General features: G+C 34.0%; 1 protein-coding gene and 1 long non-coding RNA gene across 13 annotated transcripts in view; one reads left to right on the top strand and one right to left on the bottom strand.

Moving 5' to 3' along the window:
• LOC144381329 (uncharacterized) overlaps positions 1-16,584 on the bottom strand; it is a 220,354-nt gene that overhangs the window by 181,703 nt on the left and 22,067 nt on the right. The window lies entirely within an intron of this gene.
• Positions 1-16,584, top strand: part of PCDH7 (protocadherin 7) — a 415,867-nt gene that overhangs the window by 180,183 nt on the left and 219,100 nt on the right. For 4 of the 12 annotated variants that reach the window (XM_036071940.2, XM_036071943.2, XM_036071947.2 and 1 more), the window contains one exon: positions 10,664-10,880. The exons of 1 other annotated variant lie outside the window; for it this stretch is intronic. In XM_036071940.2, coding sequence (XP_035927833.1) covers positions 10,664-10,880 — 217 coding nt within the window. The remainder of the gene's footprint in view (positions 1-10,663; positions 10,881-16,584) is intronic. 7 more of the 12 variants (XM_036071945.2, XM_036071946.2, XM_078068477.1 and 4 more) reach the window with 2 other exon arrangements.

The raw sequence follows: 16,584 nt of genomic DNA on the forward strand, positions 1-16,584 counted from the left end.
AGTTTTCCTGCAGTTCCCCTTGGTTCTTCAGCATTGCTCCCTTGAACTGCTACGGACTAACTCCGACTGCGTGGTGTAAGACATAGGTTTATCTACCCCATTCAGCTGCTTCTGGAACTCCATGGGTGTGCAGAGTAGTCATGCAAAGCAACTGAGCGGCATGTGAACTTAGCTTTTGATGATTATCACAATAGCAAAAGAAAAGAAAAAAAGAAACCTCTGCTTGTATTCTGAGTGCTTTTGCGTGATTAATCTACACTTACCCAACCGAGCTTAATGCCTGAATTTGTAGCATGTAGATTTTTCAGCACAGTGGTAGGCACAAAGCAAATGCTTAGTAAGTCTTTGTTGGATTGAATGTCATTGTGAAGATAGCATTTTTCTCATTAGTTGCTTGTCAATATTCTCTTTTCCTAACTAGGACTCCCTCTGCTTTCCCACTTCTCTGTGAGTGTAAACATGGAAATTTACAAGGGACTAGGTAGGGTCTCAAATGAAGTGCGAGGTGTAATCCAATCACGACCCAGCATGCTTTCACCGTCCTATTTCGTACCAACCTTGCTAACCTCTGCTATCGAATCACACATTTGAGAGATGAGTGAGATCTCACAGACTTTAGCGCACAGTAGGAGCTCAACATTTTTTAAAAAGATTTATTTATTTTACAGAGAGAATGTGCGCGCATGAACAGGGAGAGGGGCAGAGGGAGAGGGAAAAGGAGAGAAGCAGACTCCCCACTGAGCACAGAGCCCCATTTGGGGCTCAATCCCAGGACCCTGAGATCATGACCTGAGCTGAAATCAAGAGTTGGACTCTCAACCAACTGAGCCACTTAGGCGCCCTGGAATTCAACATTTTTATGTGGTTCAGTGAAGACGGAATCACAAAAGAGGTGGTTTCAGAGGATAGGAAAGAATTAGGCAAACATATTCCATGGAGCTGACATTTCAAGTGAATGTTTCTACTTTTTTCACAAAAATGGTAAGCCTGAGGGAACCATACCATCTTTGTAACTTTTCATTAAGGTAATTGACTAAAATGTTTGATTGTTATGCGTATTTTTGTTCATGATCTTTATTGGACGACTAAATGCATTCCAAGATGCATTAGTATTTGCCTGCAGTGTCCTAAGGAATTTCTTAATGGGTGAGCAAAGTCTACTTTAAAATCGCTGATTTCAACCATTTATTCACTGATGCAACACACCTATCTTCTTACAGTTTCAGAGAATTAAAGAACTGGAAAAGATCATCTGCCATAACTTCTTCATTTTAAGGTTGAAGATGCTAAAGCTAAAAGATTAGTCTTTTCCCCAGATTTCACACTTAATATCAGAGCCAGTACTTGAATCCAATTCTCCTGATTCCCCAGTTCAGAGTTATTTCCAAAAAGGACAAGAAATATCAATACATGTTAATAAATGACAATTGAATATAAACTATTTTCAAGGCACTGTCATTGAAACAGAGGTATAATGGATAAAGTGTTTATGAGGACTTGACACACTAGTTGAAAAGTCCACAGTGACATTTAAAAATATTACTACAACAGAAAAGTTGTATTTTTTACATTTAATTTTTTACATTTGTATATGGTTGAAAAAAATTTAAGTAACATTTCACAGAGTGGGAAAATTAAATGAAATTCAAATTTCCATTTCCATAAAGTATTATTAGAACATGGCCGTACTCATTCATTTATGTGCCTTCAGTGGCTCTTTTTGCACTGTAACAGCAGAGTTGAGTGGTTGTGCCAGAGACCTATGACCTACAAAGCCTAAAATATTTACTTTCTGACCCTTTACAGAAAAAGTTTGTTAATCCTGGGCTAGGATTAATAGAAGTCAGCAAATAGAGCAAAAGATAGGTCAAGCAATTGTGTTGGCAATATGGAGGATCCACAATTTGTGTTTTAGAGCATAATATCTATTTTCAGAGTTTCAGGAAAAAAAGGTTTGCTTTCATTTACTAAGAATTTTAGGCTTTGGCTATTCTGTTTCCTGATATTTTTCATTATGGGGGAGAAATAAGAGACCCGTTTGTATTTTAAGGCGACAGTAGTTCTTGCAGTAAATACTGAACTTCATTATTTTTTTTTTTCATTCCCAAAATCAGAATATAATATGACCCATGTAGGGATGACATGAGGAGAAGTGACAGCATAAGTAAAATAAATAGAACTTTTCCAGTCCATAGTGGCTACTGTTTTAATACCGACGGTCATTGCTCTTTTGCAATATTTAGTATTTTGCAATCTACCGGGCTAAGAACTATCAAGTATCATCTGCATTCTTAGTTTTCTGTGGAACAAATAATAATGTCAAACATGAAATTGCATGCAAGTCAAAAGAAATAAATACAGTTAGTTAACTTCTCTTTCCCTAAATGAGTGTTTTAATTAAATAGTTCAAGTGTTTCAACATGTTTCTTTTTAATATCCTTTCATCTGCTATTGACTTGAAAGAAAGAAAAACCGTTTGAAGTATGGAAAAAACATTGAGATGTGAGCAAAAGAAGATGCCCCTAAAAAGTTTAAAAGACCTGATTAAAGTTTGTTTGAAGGTCCTGCCAGATGTACTCCATCTAAAGCACCGTGGAATGCTAGATATGTTTGTACGGTAGCCACTGACGTCAGTTGAAAATGTTTTCAGACTAATCAAGTACCTGTGCCTTTGCAAGAAAAGATCTCACAGTCTTAGATAGATCCTCTTTAAAAATAAAATGTAGTGTTCCTTATGAATGCTGCAGTGTTCTGCTCCATGACTGTTTCAGTGCTTTATGACTGACAAAGAGAGTCATTAGAAGTCTGTTTGATGGACGTAACTAAGTGAATTGGAAAAAATAAAAAAGTCTTTTCAGCCCATTCAGAAATAATTGATGTGACTGAGACAGCTGTATGTGAGTTCCAGATAAGGAGACGATTTATGAAGAAGCTATTGAAGCTAAAAAGGAAGGTGCAGATTTAAAGTTCTCAATAAAGTTGTCTTTAAGACACAGAGCAGTATTCAATAAGGAAAGAGATTTAACCTGAAGTTCTTTCCACTGGCATCCGTAGGGTCCTATCCGCTTGCAAATAAAATCCCCATAAATGTGGTGTCACTAGGTTATAAGAAATGAACTCCAAGGGAAAAGTTCCTGCACTCTTACCCCAATGCTATGTTCTTCCTTTTACTGTAAGTAGTGTATATAACAGGATATTCCCGAAGTTCACCTCCATGGTTTTCCCTTTTCTAAAATTGGCCACTGTCCGATCAAAGAAAACACTAAGTGTTTATTGTGCGGGTTTTAACTTAGGAGATTTTGCTAATGTAGATAGAAGGCAAATATTTTTAAGTGTGTCTGATTGTGGGACATCATCTGTGCTTTCATGGTATGGTAGTCACCTTTTTAATCAATCTAACAATTAAGAATGAATAGAAATAAAAATTTTATTACTATCCATATATTTGTGAATATGCATGCGGTCTCTGTTGCTTTTCTTAGAAACTACCAATGGACTTTCTCATGAAGATTTTTTTTTAAATAGGTCACACCTAGTAATGTCATATGTATTTGGCAGTGATTGTATTCTGAAAACAGAATAGCATGTTAATTAGTTTCAAAATTAATTTTCTCAAAGTTTCAGGTTATAAAGAATACATGTTCTTTTGTCAATACTTTTAAAAAGATGTGTTTTGATAGGTCTTTAAAATTTAAAAAAAATAATGAATTTGCAAGATAAAATAAAAATGAGGTAGTTAACATACTTATAGTAAAATGTGACATCAGCTTTCTAGATAGTTAAAAACTTTTTTAGAAAATTGGTTCAGTCCTCTCTCTTATGAATGTGAAATGTATTGACTTGACCTCCTTTGAACCCTCTGAATAAGAGCAGGATGAAATCTGGTGGTAGTTCATATTTGAAGTAGAAATTATGATAACATCTCATGGGACCTGTAAGCCTGTTAGACTGCCTGGGTTTAAGTTTATTGTTTGGTAATTTGTATTATCAATTAAGCAGATACAATTTTATAAAAAAGAATAATGAATCAAATGCTCACCACATTTTCCCCTCATGAATGCTTTACTCCTTGTAACAACGTCTTTAGATAATAAGCCTTATTCTATAGCCAAAATATAGTCTAACTCCTTTCCTCATCAAGCAGGCGATCTTTCTCCTAATCCTAAATTTACTGATATATCAGTTTTAGCATCTGTTCACATTTTCCAGAAAAGAAAGTATCAAAAATATTAATGAGCAAATGTATTTATTGATGTTACATTGCGTGCCCCACAGCACCTGACTTAAATCTTTATTTCCTGTGTTTGTCCTTCCCAGTCTGTGGGATTAATTTTATATGGAAATGTTAACTGCATTCACACATCTCTTACCAGGGGCTCATGAGCATTTCCAATGAATAGGGGAGAGAAGAAAGAGGCAGCCATTCTGGGCCCCCCACAGCAGGCGAATAGAAGATAGAAGACATCCCCATTAACACTTCTGCCGATTTCCTACGTGAACTGTAGATTTTCAGAATAAAAAGTGAATAAAATTATACAAGAATGGAGAATGCTTATTCTAAGTCTATAGGACTTTAAAGCAATGCCAACTCGGATGTACTTAAATCAGCTGGAGCCTGGGATAACAATGAAGTTACACTTAATGCCCCAGGAATTGTATATTATCTGGAGTTACCATTGAATATATTTGTAACAACCTCTAAAATATCTGAAAAGTCCCTATAGTAGGGTGTGTCTTCCAGCGGAAGTCTTCTCTGTATCATAATGGGGACAAAAAATAGTTGATAAATGCCATTCCAAAACAAGTGACTGTAGAGATATTCATGCCCAATCGATGATTAGATTCAAATACTTTTTGAAAAACTGGTGTCGTTGTATGTACATATTTGTTTTACAAGTAACTTGAATTTAGAACAATAAAAGCACTGCATTAACAGGAGAACTAGGCTTGAAATTTCATATGAATTTTTAAAATTCCATTTAGAAACTTGGTGAGTTACTGAGCCAGCTTTATATTAAAAAATAACAACAACAACAACAAAAACACAACAGACAAGGAAAAAAAAAAACAACCTAAAACATAATGGGAGATATCGCTTTAGTTATATAGCTGTGGCCTGAGGTACGATACCTTTTATCGTATATGTCTTTGAGGGACCTTAAGGCTCTTTTTATAAACTATCTCATTATTTCTCAGAGAATTTAAGTTAGTTAGGGGCAGGTATCATTAACTTCATTTTACAGACCTTGAGCCTAAGGCACAAGAACCAAAGGTCAGCTAACTTGTCTGAGGTCAATAACGAGTCTATAGTGTTGTTTGGAATAAAATTCTTTCCTTTTTCTATTATTTCTAACATACCATTTTTTTCTCAATACACACACACACACACACACACACACACACACCATGCATGCACTCAACATGTTTTACTGTTTACCTTACCTTTGTAATTTTATTTTTAATTTAATTTCTCTCTTCATTCGTAGTTTACTTATGTTCTCCGATTTCATTCATTCCCGGTGCACCTTATGTTATGAGGCTTTTTGCTTGTATCTTCAAATATTTACCTTAAAGCAAATGTTTTCAGTAACAATGAAGAAAGACAAAAATGAGCATAAATAAATAAAACTCTTTACACAAATCTTTTTCTTTTTAACTGTAATCCTACTTCTCTCTTATGTCATGTTTTAAAAATTAGTAGTCTGTCCCCACTTGCTCCATTTCCCCGTATATATATATAAATTGATCTTTTACTTCCTTTACTCTAATCTCATACAATTATTCTTCACAGTTTAGAGATTTTAAGGTAACAATGACCTTCTAATGGATGAATCCTATGGGCATATGGTAGTCATAATTCTTCTCCATATCTGTGATGCCTTTGATCTATAGGATTTTCTTTCTTTCCAAAGATGATCTGCTTCTAATCCTTCCAAGTTTCAAAAGTGATCTGGTTTTCTTATCCACCCTCTTTTTTTTTTTTTTTTAATCTTTTGCTGCTGGCCCCAAATATGGAAACTATAACTGATCCCTCAAAGATATGTTTTCTATCAAAATTCTTTTAGAGGTCTCAACCCACAGCTCCCTCCTTTGCAATGCCTACCCTAAATCCTAAGCAGGTTTCATGGCACTTTGTTATATCTGTTTCATTGGAAACCTAATCATATTCTATATTATCTGTTTTTATATACCTATACAATTTTGAATTTCTTAAATTTGTGGAACCATTGTTGGGACATCCTCGAAACCCTGAGACATAGTGAATATAGAACAAATGTAGGTATGGTGAAACAATGTCTAAATTCAAGCAGCCATACATTATAATGGCCTCGCTGCCCATTGCCATTGCTGTTTCTCCAAAGTTCACTCTTTCTTGGCATAATTCTCTGCCTCCAACATTTCTTCTTCCTACTCTTTTGCACAAAATTGTTACATCACATCTTCAATCTCATTCATTCAATTAGATCATTCATTTGCCTCCCTAAAATCTTTGATTACCACTCCCTCTTGTGTATAACTGTCACCTGTTTTCCACTCACAATCTTTGGAATTCTTTTCTTGAATACCCCTTTCTTGCATTACTTATTTACTTTTTGAACACATCTTCACAATTTCAAAGTGCTAGAACGCTGACACTCTTCTCATCCTCTTGTGCCTTTTCCTCTTTGAGGAAGACCAGTTTGTCTTTGCATGACAAGAAATCATTTATCATTCTGGACAGAAAAATAGAAAGCTCAGATACCCCAGGTCACTACAGGTCTTCATGTCCATACTTTTGCATCTCAAGATGGAGCCATGTTTCTAGTTACTCTCCAGGGAAACACAATCCATGGACATTTAAGGGACCACCTGGCTTCCTGGGACAGTTTTTTTTTTTTTTTTTTTTTTTGACTGCTTTCAGTTGTAGGGTTTCTCCTTCCTCTCTCCTCAGTGAAGTCCCTCTTCATTACCTGGAGGGACTTTACAAACTATTGATATCCAGTCCCACTCTGAACGCTAATTCATTGGGTTTAAGTTGAAGCCATGTATTGGCTTTGTGTTTTTTCACAAGTTCTCTGGGCCATTCTAAGGCACATCTAGATTTAGGAATACCCGCTTAAACCACTCTACTTCAGAGTATCAGTAATTAACAAAGTGATAGTTAAATATATAATGCAAATCCATTCTTTCTGTCCTGTCACACAGTCAACACTCCTTGACATATCTTATTTAGTCAGCATTTCTGGAGTATATAAATAGTGTGAATTCTGTATCTTAACTTCTCTATCTTCTCAATAGACCCAACCTGATGATGAATGATGGTACATAAATACTTGTCTGTCTGCCCATCAATCTGTCTCTCTATCTCTACTATCTATTATCTATCTATCTATCATCTATCTATCTATCATCTATCTAGTTTGTATGTCTGATTTTCCATTGGAATCAAAGCTTAAGCCTTGTACCAATGGATTTACCTTCAGAATTTAGGATTCTGCACTAATTTGTTCACATTGTCAACTTAAATACTTTGCCAGAAGAATTTTGTTTTTACGAAATTATCAAAATAGAGCTTGAGATAGTAATATAATGCTGATATTGTATTGTTGAATTCTAATGGAATATTTTTAAATGTGGTTAAAAAAGATGGGGTTTTTCATTATCCATTGTGTGATGCTCTTTATTTTGGATTTTTATTGTGAATTATTTTTATTTCATCCATTATGTTATTTTTTTAAAAAAAGCTTTTTATACAAAATGAAGCATTCGCGAATCTAAATATTTGTTATTATATAAATAGATCTTAGTATTTTACATTCGTAATACCTTTTCTTTCATCATTAAATTTAATATGTAACCTAAAATAATTCATGGAAATTAAAGTACGATCAATATAGGGTAAGAAATGAAGAAAATACACAGAATCATAGAAGTTGTAATACAGTACATGATAGAAAGATCATTATTTTATTTTTGACATTTTTCATTGCAAACATAGCCTCTTACCTTTGTGTTGTCCTATTACTACTTTTGGTGGAACCAGCATTTAATTACAGATTCAGCATTTCCTACCTTCAGCTAAACATCACCTTCTTTTCTACTTTTTTTTTTTTTTTAAGATTTTATTTATTTATTTGAGAGAGAGAGAATGAGAGACAGAGAGCACGAGAGGGAAGAGGGTCAGAGGGAGAAGCAGACCCCCAGCTGAGCAGGGAGCCCAATGTGGGACTCGATCCTGGGACTCCAGGATCATGACCTGAGCCGAAGGCAGTTGCTTAACCAACTGAGCCACCCAGGCGCCCCTTTTCTACTTTTATATCAAAATGGAACAACATTTCTCATAATTTCTTACATACTTTCCTTTGTCAATTTATTAGTACAAAATATGTATTTCTGTATTCGTTTTGATCTTTCCTCTTGGGTTAATGAAGACTGAGCTAAAAGATTTGAGAATCATTAAAGCAGAATCAAGAACAGCATTTGACTTTCCTTTCTCTCTCTCTTTCTTTACATGTATATATTAACCCATTGCTGTCTTGAAGTGATATGTCTGAATGACCACTGGAGTTCTTTCCTAAATTCAGCATTGTTATTTAAATCTCATTGTTCAGTAGTATTTACTGAGCATTTTCTTTGTGCAGAACAATGTGGTTTTAGGAAACTACCAGCAGCCTTGTTTCTGAGATGAGACTGAAGAGATCCAGATAATTTGCTGGGAGCGATAAATAGAAAAAAAATTTAGAAGAAAATATGTGCACATAAGATAAAACATAGTAAATACAAATTGATTTCTACATTTATTTATATATATGAAATATCATACTATTGTAAAGAAATGTGAGAATTATTACTGAAATAAGAGTAATGTTCCTAGAATTTATTGCCAGTAAATTTGGGGCTGTGATGTGTATACTGTTTGTACTAGAAATATTTCTTTTTTTTTTTTTTTTTTAAAGATTTATTTATTTATTTATTTGACAGAGAGAGACACAGCAAGAGAGGGAACACAAGCAGGGGGAGTGGGAGAGGGAGAAGCAGGCTTCCCGCCGAGCAGGGAGCCCGATGTGGGGCTCGATCCCAGGACCCTGGGACCATGACCCGAGCCGAAGGCAGCCGCTTAACAACTGAGCCACCCAGGCGCCCCTGTACTAGAAATATTTCATAATTGTTTTACTACAGTTCCAATTCAGTGAAACATTATAAAGAAGAGAATGTACTTTAAATGTTTTTCCTTTACAATAGGATTCAGCGGCTTTAAAAGTTGATTTTGAACTAGAATGAATAATAGAATTTTATAAAGTTTGTACACTCCAAATAAGTACATGGAGAATAAGGTACTGAGTTAAAAATGCCAATAATGGCCAGTCTTCTGAGACAAGATAAAGGGAAGATTTGCAGAAGCATGTGTTTGTCTGGAGCAAAACCAATTTATAAATTCGGGGGAAATTCCAGAACTCTTGGTAGCTTTTCCTTTAATAACCTACATGTGTAGATTATCCTTAACACTTTAAAAACCGTACTGGTGCCAGTTGTAACTCGTAATTTGTACCATTAGTATTCAAGTTATAAAAGGGCAAACAAGGTTTTTTACCTTTCTCACTATTTTCTGGCAACATTAGTTTTATGCTTTATATTAAAAAGAACCAGTCTGAGTCATATGTTTAAAAAATACATTTATGCCGTTTTCAAATCATGCAAGAGTTTTTAATGGATACAACTATTGCCAAGAATAATCTCAGACAGATATTACAGAACCTTTTTGTATTGTTTTTTTTCCAATTATTATGTATGTAACACTATCAATGCATGAGATTAGTTTGTTCCCTGAATGAGCCTGAAGTTTTTAATTTATTTAGTAGTTACAATAATCTGTAAATTCCATACATAGTAAATCTTCAGTGCAGCCAATTTCAGTATCATAGTAAATTGTGGATAAAAATATGCAACACTTTTAACATAAAATTTAAGGACACTACATGATGTAAATTTTTGTTTTTGAACAAACTATAAACAGTCGTAGTAAATGCATACTTTTTGGTTTATTTTCTGTTCTCTGGTTAAAGAAATGTTTATCTATTATTTTAATACCACCCTTATAATATCAAGGTCAATAGGTTAATATTTCTAATATGACTAAAGTAAGAAATGCATTTCTATTTCCCAGGACTGCATCTAAATTCTTATTTATCAGTTGTACTTTTAATAGTTTAAGTCACCTGCCAGAACACTCATTTTAAAACCATTATATCATATAGACAAATGTTTTAAAACTGAAGTTTTTAAAAATGAATACTTACGATGATTACTTCAATATTTCTTGCCTTCCAAATCGGTGACTTGTTTTTATAGAGTCTATTTGTGAAAAGCATACTGGAAGTAAAGACTACAGAATAGAAAAAGGTTGAATATGTGGTACTAACATAGATGTGTGTTTTAGTGAAATTGCCGTTTTCTTATCTCTGTTTCAGAAGGTGAATTTTCCGTTTTTTTTTTTTTTTCCATAATAAAATCTAAGTTCTAGGACTTGCCTCAGATAATACAGTTAACCAAATAGCTTTCAACGTCTCTAAGCATTTTGTATTGAATTAGTCGTCAGTCCTTGATGTATGTAATATATGTGTTTTTTAATAAGATCATTTACAATCTTATATTTTAGTGACATTCAGAATCTTTTCTCTTGCAGCCGTTTCGTAGAGTGACGTTTTCTGTTGTGAGTCAGCCTCAGGACCCACATCAGGGGTCACTGCAGAGTTGCTATGACAGCGGGCTGGAGGAGTCAGAGACACCAAGCAGTAAGAGTTCATCAGGGCCAAGGCTGGGTGCCCTTCCACTCCCAGAGGACAACTATGAAAGGACCACGCCGGATGGCAGTGTTGGTGAGGCAGAGCATATGGAAAATGGTAGGGGCAAACACAGCATCCACACACATAATCACGCTAGCGAGCCATAATAAGTAGACTCGTGAGGCTCAGTCTAAAACCCAACTAAAATAGCTGACACTAAAACTATTTTACCTAAAAAAAATAAATATTTGCTAAAGGACAGAAATGCCAAATAAAGGAACATAACCTTATAGATAAAATCCACCAAACTTGCACCATCATTTTAAAACAGCCTGTCAGAAATAAACACATTTCCAAATAAATCGGAGTAGTATCTGCTATGAAAGCAAACAAACCTAAATTAATTCATAATACCTAAACAATAGCAACTGAGAAAGGTCTTGTGTTATTGTTTTCTTCTACTCATTTTTGTCATGCAACTATTTCTTCTATTTCAATTGTCCAGCCTTTAGTGAAAGGAAATGACAATAAACACACCTTGCTCTTTCTTTTCCTAGGTATTTATCAAAGCATTTGCGAGCCTCTCCTTTTGAGTGATAGATGAAATGGAGTCAAACAAGGAGAACAGTGTTATCTTATTCTCCAGAAATATATTGTAAATACTATTAGAACTCCCCTTTCATTTAAGTATACATCGTGTTTTTTTTTTTTTTTTTTTCTTCTCATTTTTGTGCAAGGGAAAGGGAAGAAAGCAAATTTTAGGACTCTAGGTTCCTATCCTGTTGTGAAATGATTCTCATGAGGACCACAACAATTGGCCTCCTATACACTTTCTTTTAAGTTATAAAGTTAGATTGCAAATAGTATTTACAAACCTTTTCACGTTTGTTTATGTTCCCCAAAACAATTAAATGATGTACTTTTTTGGATTTCAGGTTATAAGTAAATGCCTGAGGAGTAGGTTTGTGTGAAATAATGGAATGGTAAAGTTCATACTAATTTTATTATTATTTCAAGTATAAAAAGAGATTTGGTTATATGTAGGGGAAGGAAGGGGAACCGCACATATTTTATCTGTAGCAAAAACTCGAAACGGATTTGTTTTTCACCATCCCATCCCCCAAGTGAAATAAGACATCCTAACTTTTTGTTATATACCAGTTTCTTTAGTGATGGTATGCAAATAGAGCGTATTAATGCAGGAAAGTCTGATTTTTTTCTTGAAGTTTACCTATGAATATTAAAATCCAACCTTAGAGAGTAATAGATATAAATGACCCCGAGTGAAATTATGGCTAAACTAAATCATGTTAAATAATTATTTTTCCACATTGTTATCTGGGTGAGAAGATATGATATCAGGGACGGATGATTGATATCCCTCTTGATTAATAATCCAGAGTTCAAATGGCATTTTGCCTTATAGCATGCTTATCTGTGTGTATGGTGGTGTATGCTTATGTGGATGGGAGTTTGATGTGGTTTTTAAGAATTAAGTTCTTTTAGTATCTATTTAAATGACTATAAAAATTTTGGTATGAATTGCATTGCTGATGAATATATTTCTAAGGCAAATATGTTTGAAATGCTTTGCACAAAAGTAAAAATTAAAATACTATAATAATATTATACACACACACACACCTAGGAAGGCAGGATTGATCTAATTTAAGGACATTCTTATACCTGTGATTACCTTTTGATGATATACTTTTATTTGTGTTTTAAAAAGTATCTCACAATAAACAACACAATGTATAATTAAGGCTTGATTTTTGGATGTCAGCTGTATTAACAGAAAGGACTTGTATCATTGGCATTATAATCACATTTTAATGTTATTTTTCTGTTTTTCGAGTTTAAGGGGATTCAACACCTTTAAAATAAGTAAGAAATGACGAGTAATAAGCATAATTATATATGGCAAACACATATTGGTTACTTTTTAGGAAACACACATGGAAAACTTAACAGGTGAGCTTGTTAAGAAACTAGAAAGTTTGCTGAGAAACATTTTCCAAGTAAGGCTTTTAGTTATTTTTTATAACCATGTTTTCAGTCTTGTCAACAACAAAGATTATCATAATAGAACTGATTTTTCTGATTTTGTATGTGACTGACACTTGAAATTCAGTTTTATATAATCAGTTGTCATCTGCTGTGATTCATGTTAGCCCTGATCTATAGGTAAGGACAGGAGATGTGATTCACTTTGGGTGATCCAAATGTAGCAGTTGACATTTGAATAAGTTTTGTTGGGTCCAAGTTTTCAGACTACTATCTAGCCATAAAGTACAATTGTATTGCTTGAATTCTGGTAATTTCATCTTCAAGATTAATGGATCATTCTGACATAAATAGAATGGGAATTGAAACCTGTCAAGTATTCATTTGTCACATTTAATTGGAATCCAAGTAATCTGCAGTGTTTTACTTGGTTAGGTTTTAATCAAGATTTGTATTGGATTTTCCATGAAAATACCATTTTGGATGCTGTCCTAGTTCCTAATTATTATTACCTCAAATATTTTCCTTGCATTTTAACCTATGTGAAACAATGTAGTTATAACTGATATTTGGATTAACTTCCATTGTACAGTTTAGAAGATAATTTCCAGTGCAATAATATAACATCCCAGTGTCATGATGCTACCTGGGTATACGTTAGAACAGCTAATGATGAAAATAAGTTGTCACGAGGTAACTAAAAATAACTAAAATACCTAAAAGGAAAATTTAAGTAGATAGGCAGTGAAATGCACTTATGTTTTACAAAAGCTTTTATTTGCTTCCTGTACTTTAGCATAATAAACACAATTTCATGAGGAAGGCCTGTGGATTAATCAGCTTTATAATAAGCTTTATCCTACATTTCAACCCACCTTACTGCCAAATGATGAATGAGGTTTTATTCTCTTATTAGCTTAGGAAAAAGAATACACTGTAAGAATCAACATAATTTCATGAAACCTGAATCTAATAATTAGAATGAGTCCCACCATTTTAATAATTTCAGATCCGGGTATTTACATCCATGGGTCTCTGGAAAACAGTAATGGAAATTATATCATTAAAAAAATTTTCAAGAATTTTTAATGAATTATACATTAATTCATAAAAAACATCACTAATATATTTTTCTTTGCTCTTCATGAATTATTATCAATATTATGATGATTTCATGTTGATCTTTTGATAAGATTGAGGAAATTGGTTATTTATTATTTCAATAAAATACACCTAGTGGGATAGGATATTTTATTTTATTATTTATTATGGGGGGGCAGAGGGAGAAGGAGAGAGAGAATTTTAAGCAGGCTTCACGCCCAGCATGGAGCCCGACTCAGGGCTCGATCTCACAACCCTGAGATCATGACCTAAGCCAAAGGGATAAAGTATTTTAAAATATGGGGTTCATGGTAGGACGTTGAGTAATGATAAAATATTTGATAATGAAAGTGTTAAAATAATTGAAACCTACTGTAATGAATTCATAATTCAAGTAAAAACCAAATATTAAGCTTAAAACCATCATCATTTGAAGAGCATAATTTGACTATGCAAGAGTTTGCCCTTATCTTCAGATTTTCTCTTGGAGCAGTATTTAACAGTTTCTTTAGATCTATTATCAGTATTTATCTTGACCTTTGACTTCATGCTATAGTCTACTTACTCTTTTCAGTTACCCCCTGGATTACCTTTGCAAATCCAATTTGGCTTTGCTATGTATCCTGTAACCATATATAGTGTTTAACAACTCAAATATAAGAAACTCTCCATTTGACCTCCAATCTCAATTTTGCCATTAGGGTTGGGTATGTCACTTACTCCTTCTGGATCTGCTTCTAATCATCTGTAAGGCAGTTAACAGAATTAACTCTAGAATCTTACTCAGATCCACCAATCTGTGATTTTTCTCTTTATATCCAATTTTTCCTAGATGTTTTACTCTCCAAATCAGAAAGAGAGCTTTGGGTAGATTTTAAAAAGTTAAATGAGTTAAAAAATTTGGCCACTCTAAAACACCTAACTAATTTTATGTCTCTTGATTTTCTCATGTATTTAAAAGGTGATTTTGATTTTTATACACTAATATTTCTGAGCCCCCCAATTCCAAACTTTCTTACTTTTTCAGAAATGTATAAGTTAGGCTTGATCATTGTTTTATTTTTTCTCCTCATTCCACATGTGTTCAGTACTATTTAGAGTATACTGTTTTTGAGGATTAAACCATGGTACAGTCCATCATGAACCCATTTTGTTTCTGCCGTAGACTTTTCACATTGCTCTCAGAAATACTGAGGGTTGCTGGAGGGGGCAGGGGTGGGGATGGGCTAACTGGGTGATGGACATTAATGAGGGCACGAGGTGTAATGAGCACTGGATAGTATATAAGACTGATGAATCACTGACCTCTACCTCTGAAACTAATAATACATTATATATTAATTAATTGAATTTAAATAAAATTAAAACATTTAAAAAAGAAATAAATGAGTATAATTGAAATATCAATTGGAAATGAAACACCATTTTAATAAGACCAAGGATAATGAGAATGGAGACTAGACTCGTAACTTTGTTTGGGATAAAGGGCTCTCTCTCTACTTTTCTCCCACCTACCCAATTTCCAACAGTCACTTTTAAGGTCCTGCCATCTAGTCACCATTGGTTTGTACTGTTTTCAGTTAGATTGAGTTAAGTAGCAAGGCTGTGTCTTCCATCTTTCCAAAAATGCTCAAACACTTGTTAATGGCATGAGCATAATACCTCAAAACAAATGCTCTGCAAATGCCTTTTTTTTTTTTTTAATTTCTGCAGGAAGAGATTAACATACCCTGGAAAGGATTCTTTTGGATGGTTCTGCTTTTCCGCCTGGGGTTTTATTGCCAGAGGTGGACTGCATTTTCTACTTTTCTAGCCATCTGTGAAATGGCTTTGTGCTTCCCAAGTATCCCCAAGTCCACATGCCCCCACTTCTGGAGGGCTTTATTCACTTCTGCTTTTTCATGGTGATTAGAGACAGAAAGTAATTATAGAGATTGTCTGCAATCAAGATGTGTGTTGCAGCAGATTTCCAGTAACTGAGCAGCACAATCTAAAAGAATCCAAAGAAAATACTGTCCTAGAGAAGAGGCAATGCTGTGGATAGAGTATTGTGGTTTAAAAAGCAGGCTTTGAAATCTAATGTCCTCGGTTTGAATCCTGGTTTTTCCTCTTCCTAGCAGTGCAATTTTCTGACCTTTCTTATCGCCACTTCCTTCAATAATAAAGCAACTAAATGAAATAATAACATCTAATAATTTATAAATAAATAATGAGTAGCAATAATTTCCCCATATTCATTGGTGATAGAATTATTTTCTATTATTCAAATAGTAATGATAAATAATGTTGATTGTTATTAACTTCAGGTAGATTTGACATAACAGAATAGCTTAGTCATGAAAGCATCATAAAAATGTTTAGTCTCACAAAGATAACAATTCTAAAATTATTGGTAAGAACCATATTCTCACCTTGGATACCTTTTAGTCGATTTTTCATTTTTGTGGTACATCAAGGGGTACCACCGAGGAGCAGATATGTTTAAATATATCAAGGATCTTAAATGAAAGGAAAAGAAGATTCTGTCCTCTGGCATCAAATGAACCCTACTCTTTGTGTTCTTCATCATTCAAGGTGGGGAAAAGCCGTTATTACCCTCCTATATTCTTTTCTCACTTTTAAATATTTTTACATTTATACCCAGTGTTCCAATTGAATGCGTATTCTTCACGTGTATATTTCCCTTTGAACTGCTGTAAAATATTCACACTGA

Source organism: Halichoerus grypus, chromosome 3 (assembly GCF_964656455.1).
Source record: "Halichoerus grypus chromosome 3, mHalGry1.hap1.1, whole genome shotgun sequence".
Taxonomy (NCBI): Eukaryota; Metazoa; Chordata; class Mammalia; order Carnivora; family Phocidae; genus Halichoerus; species Halichoerus grypus.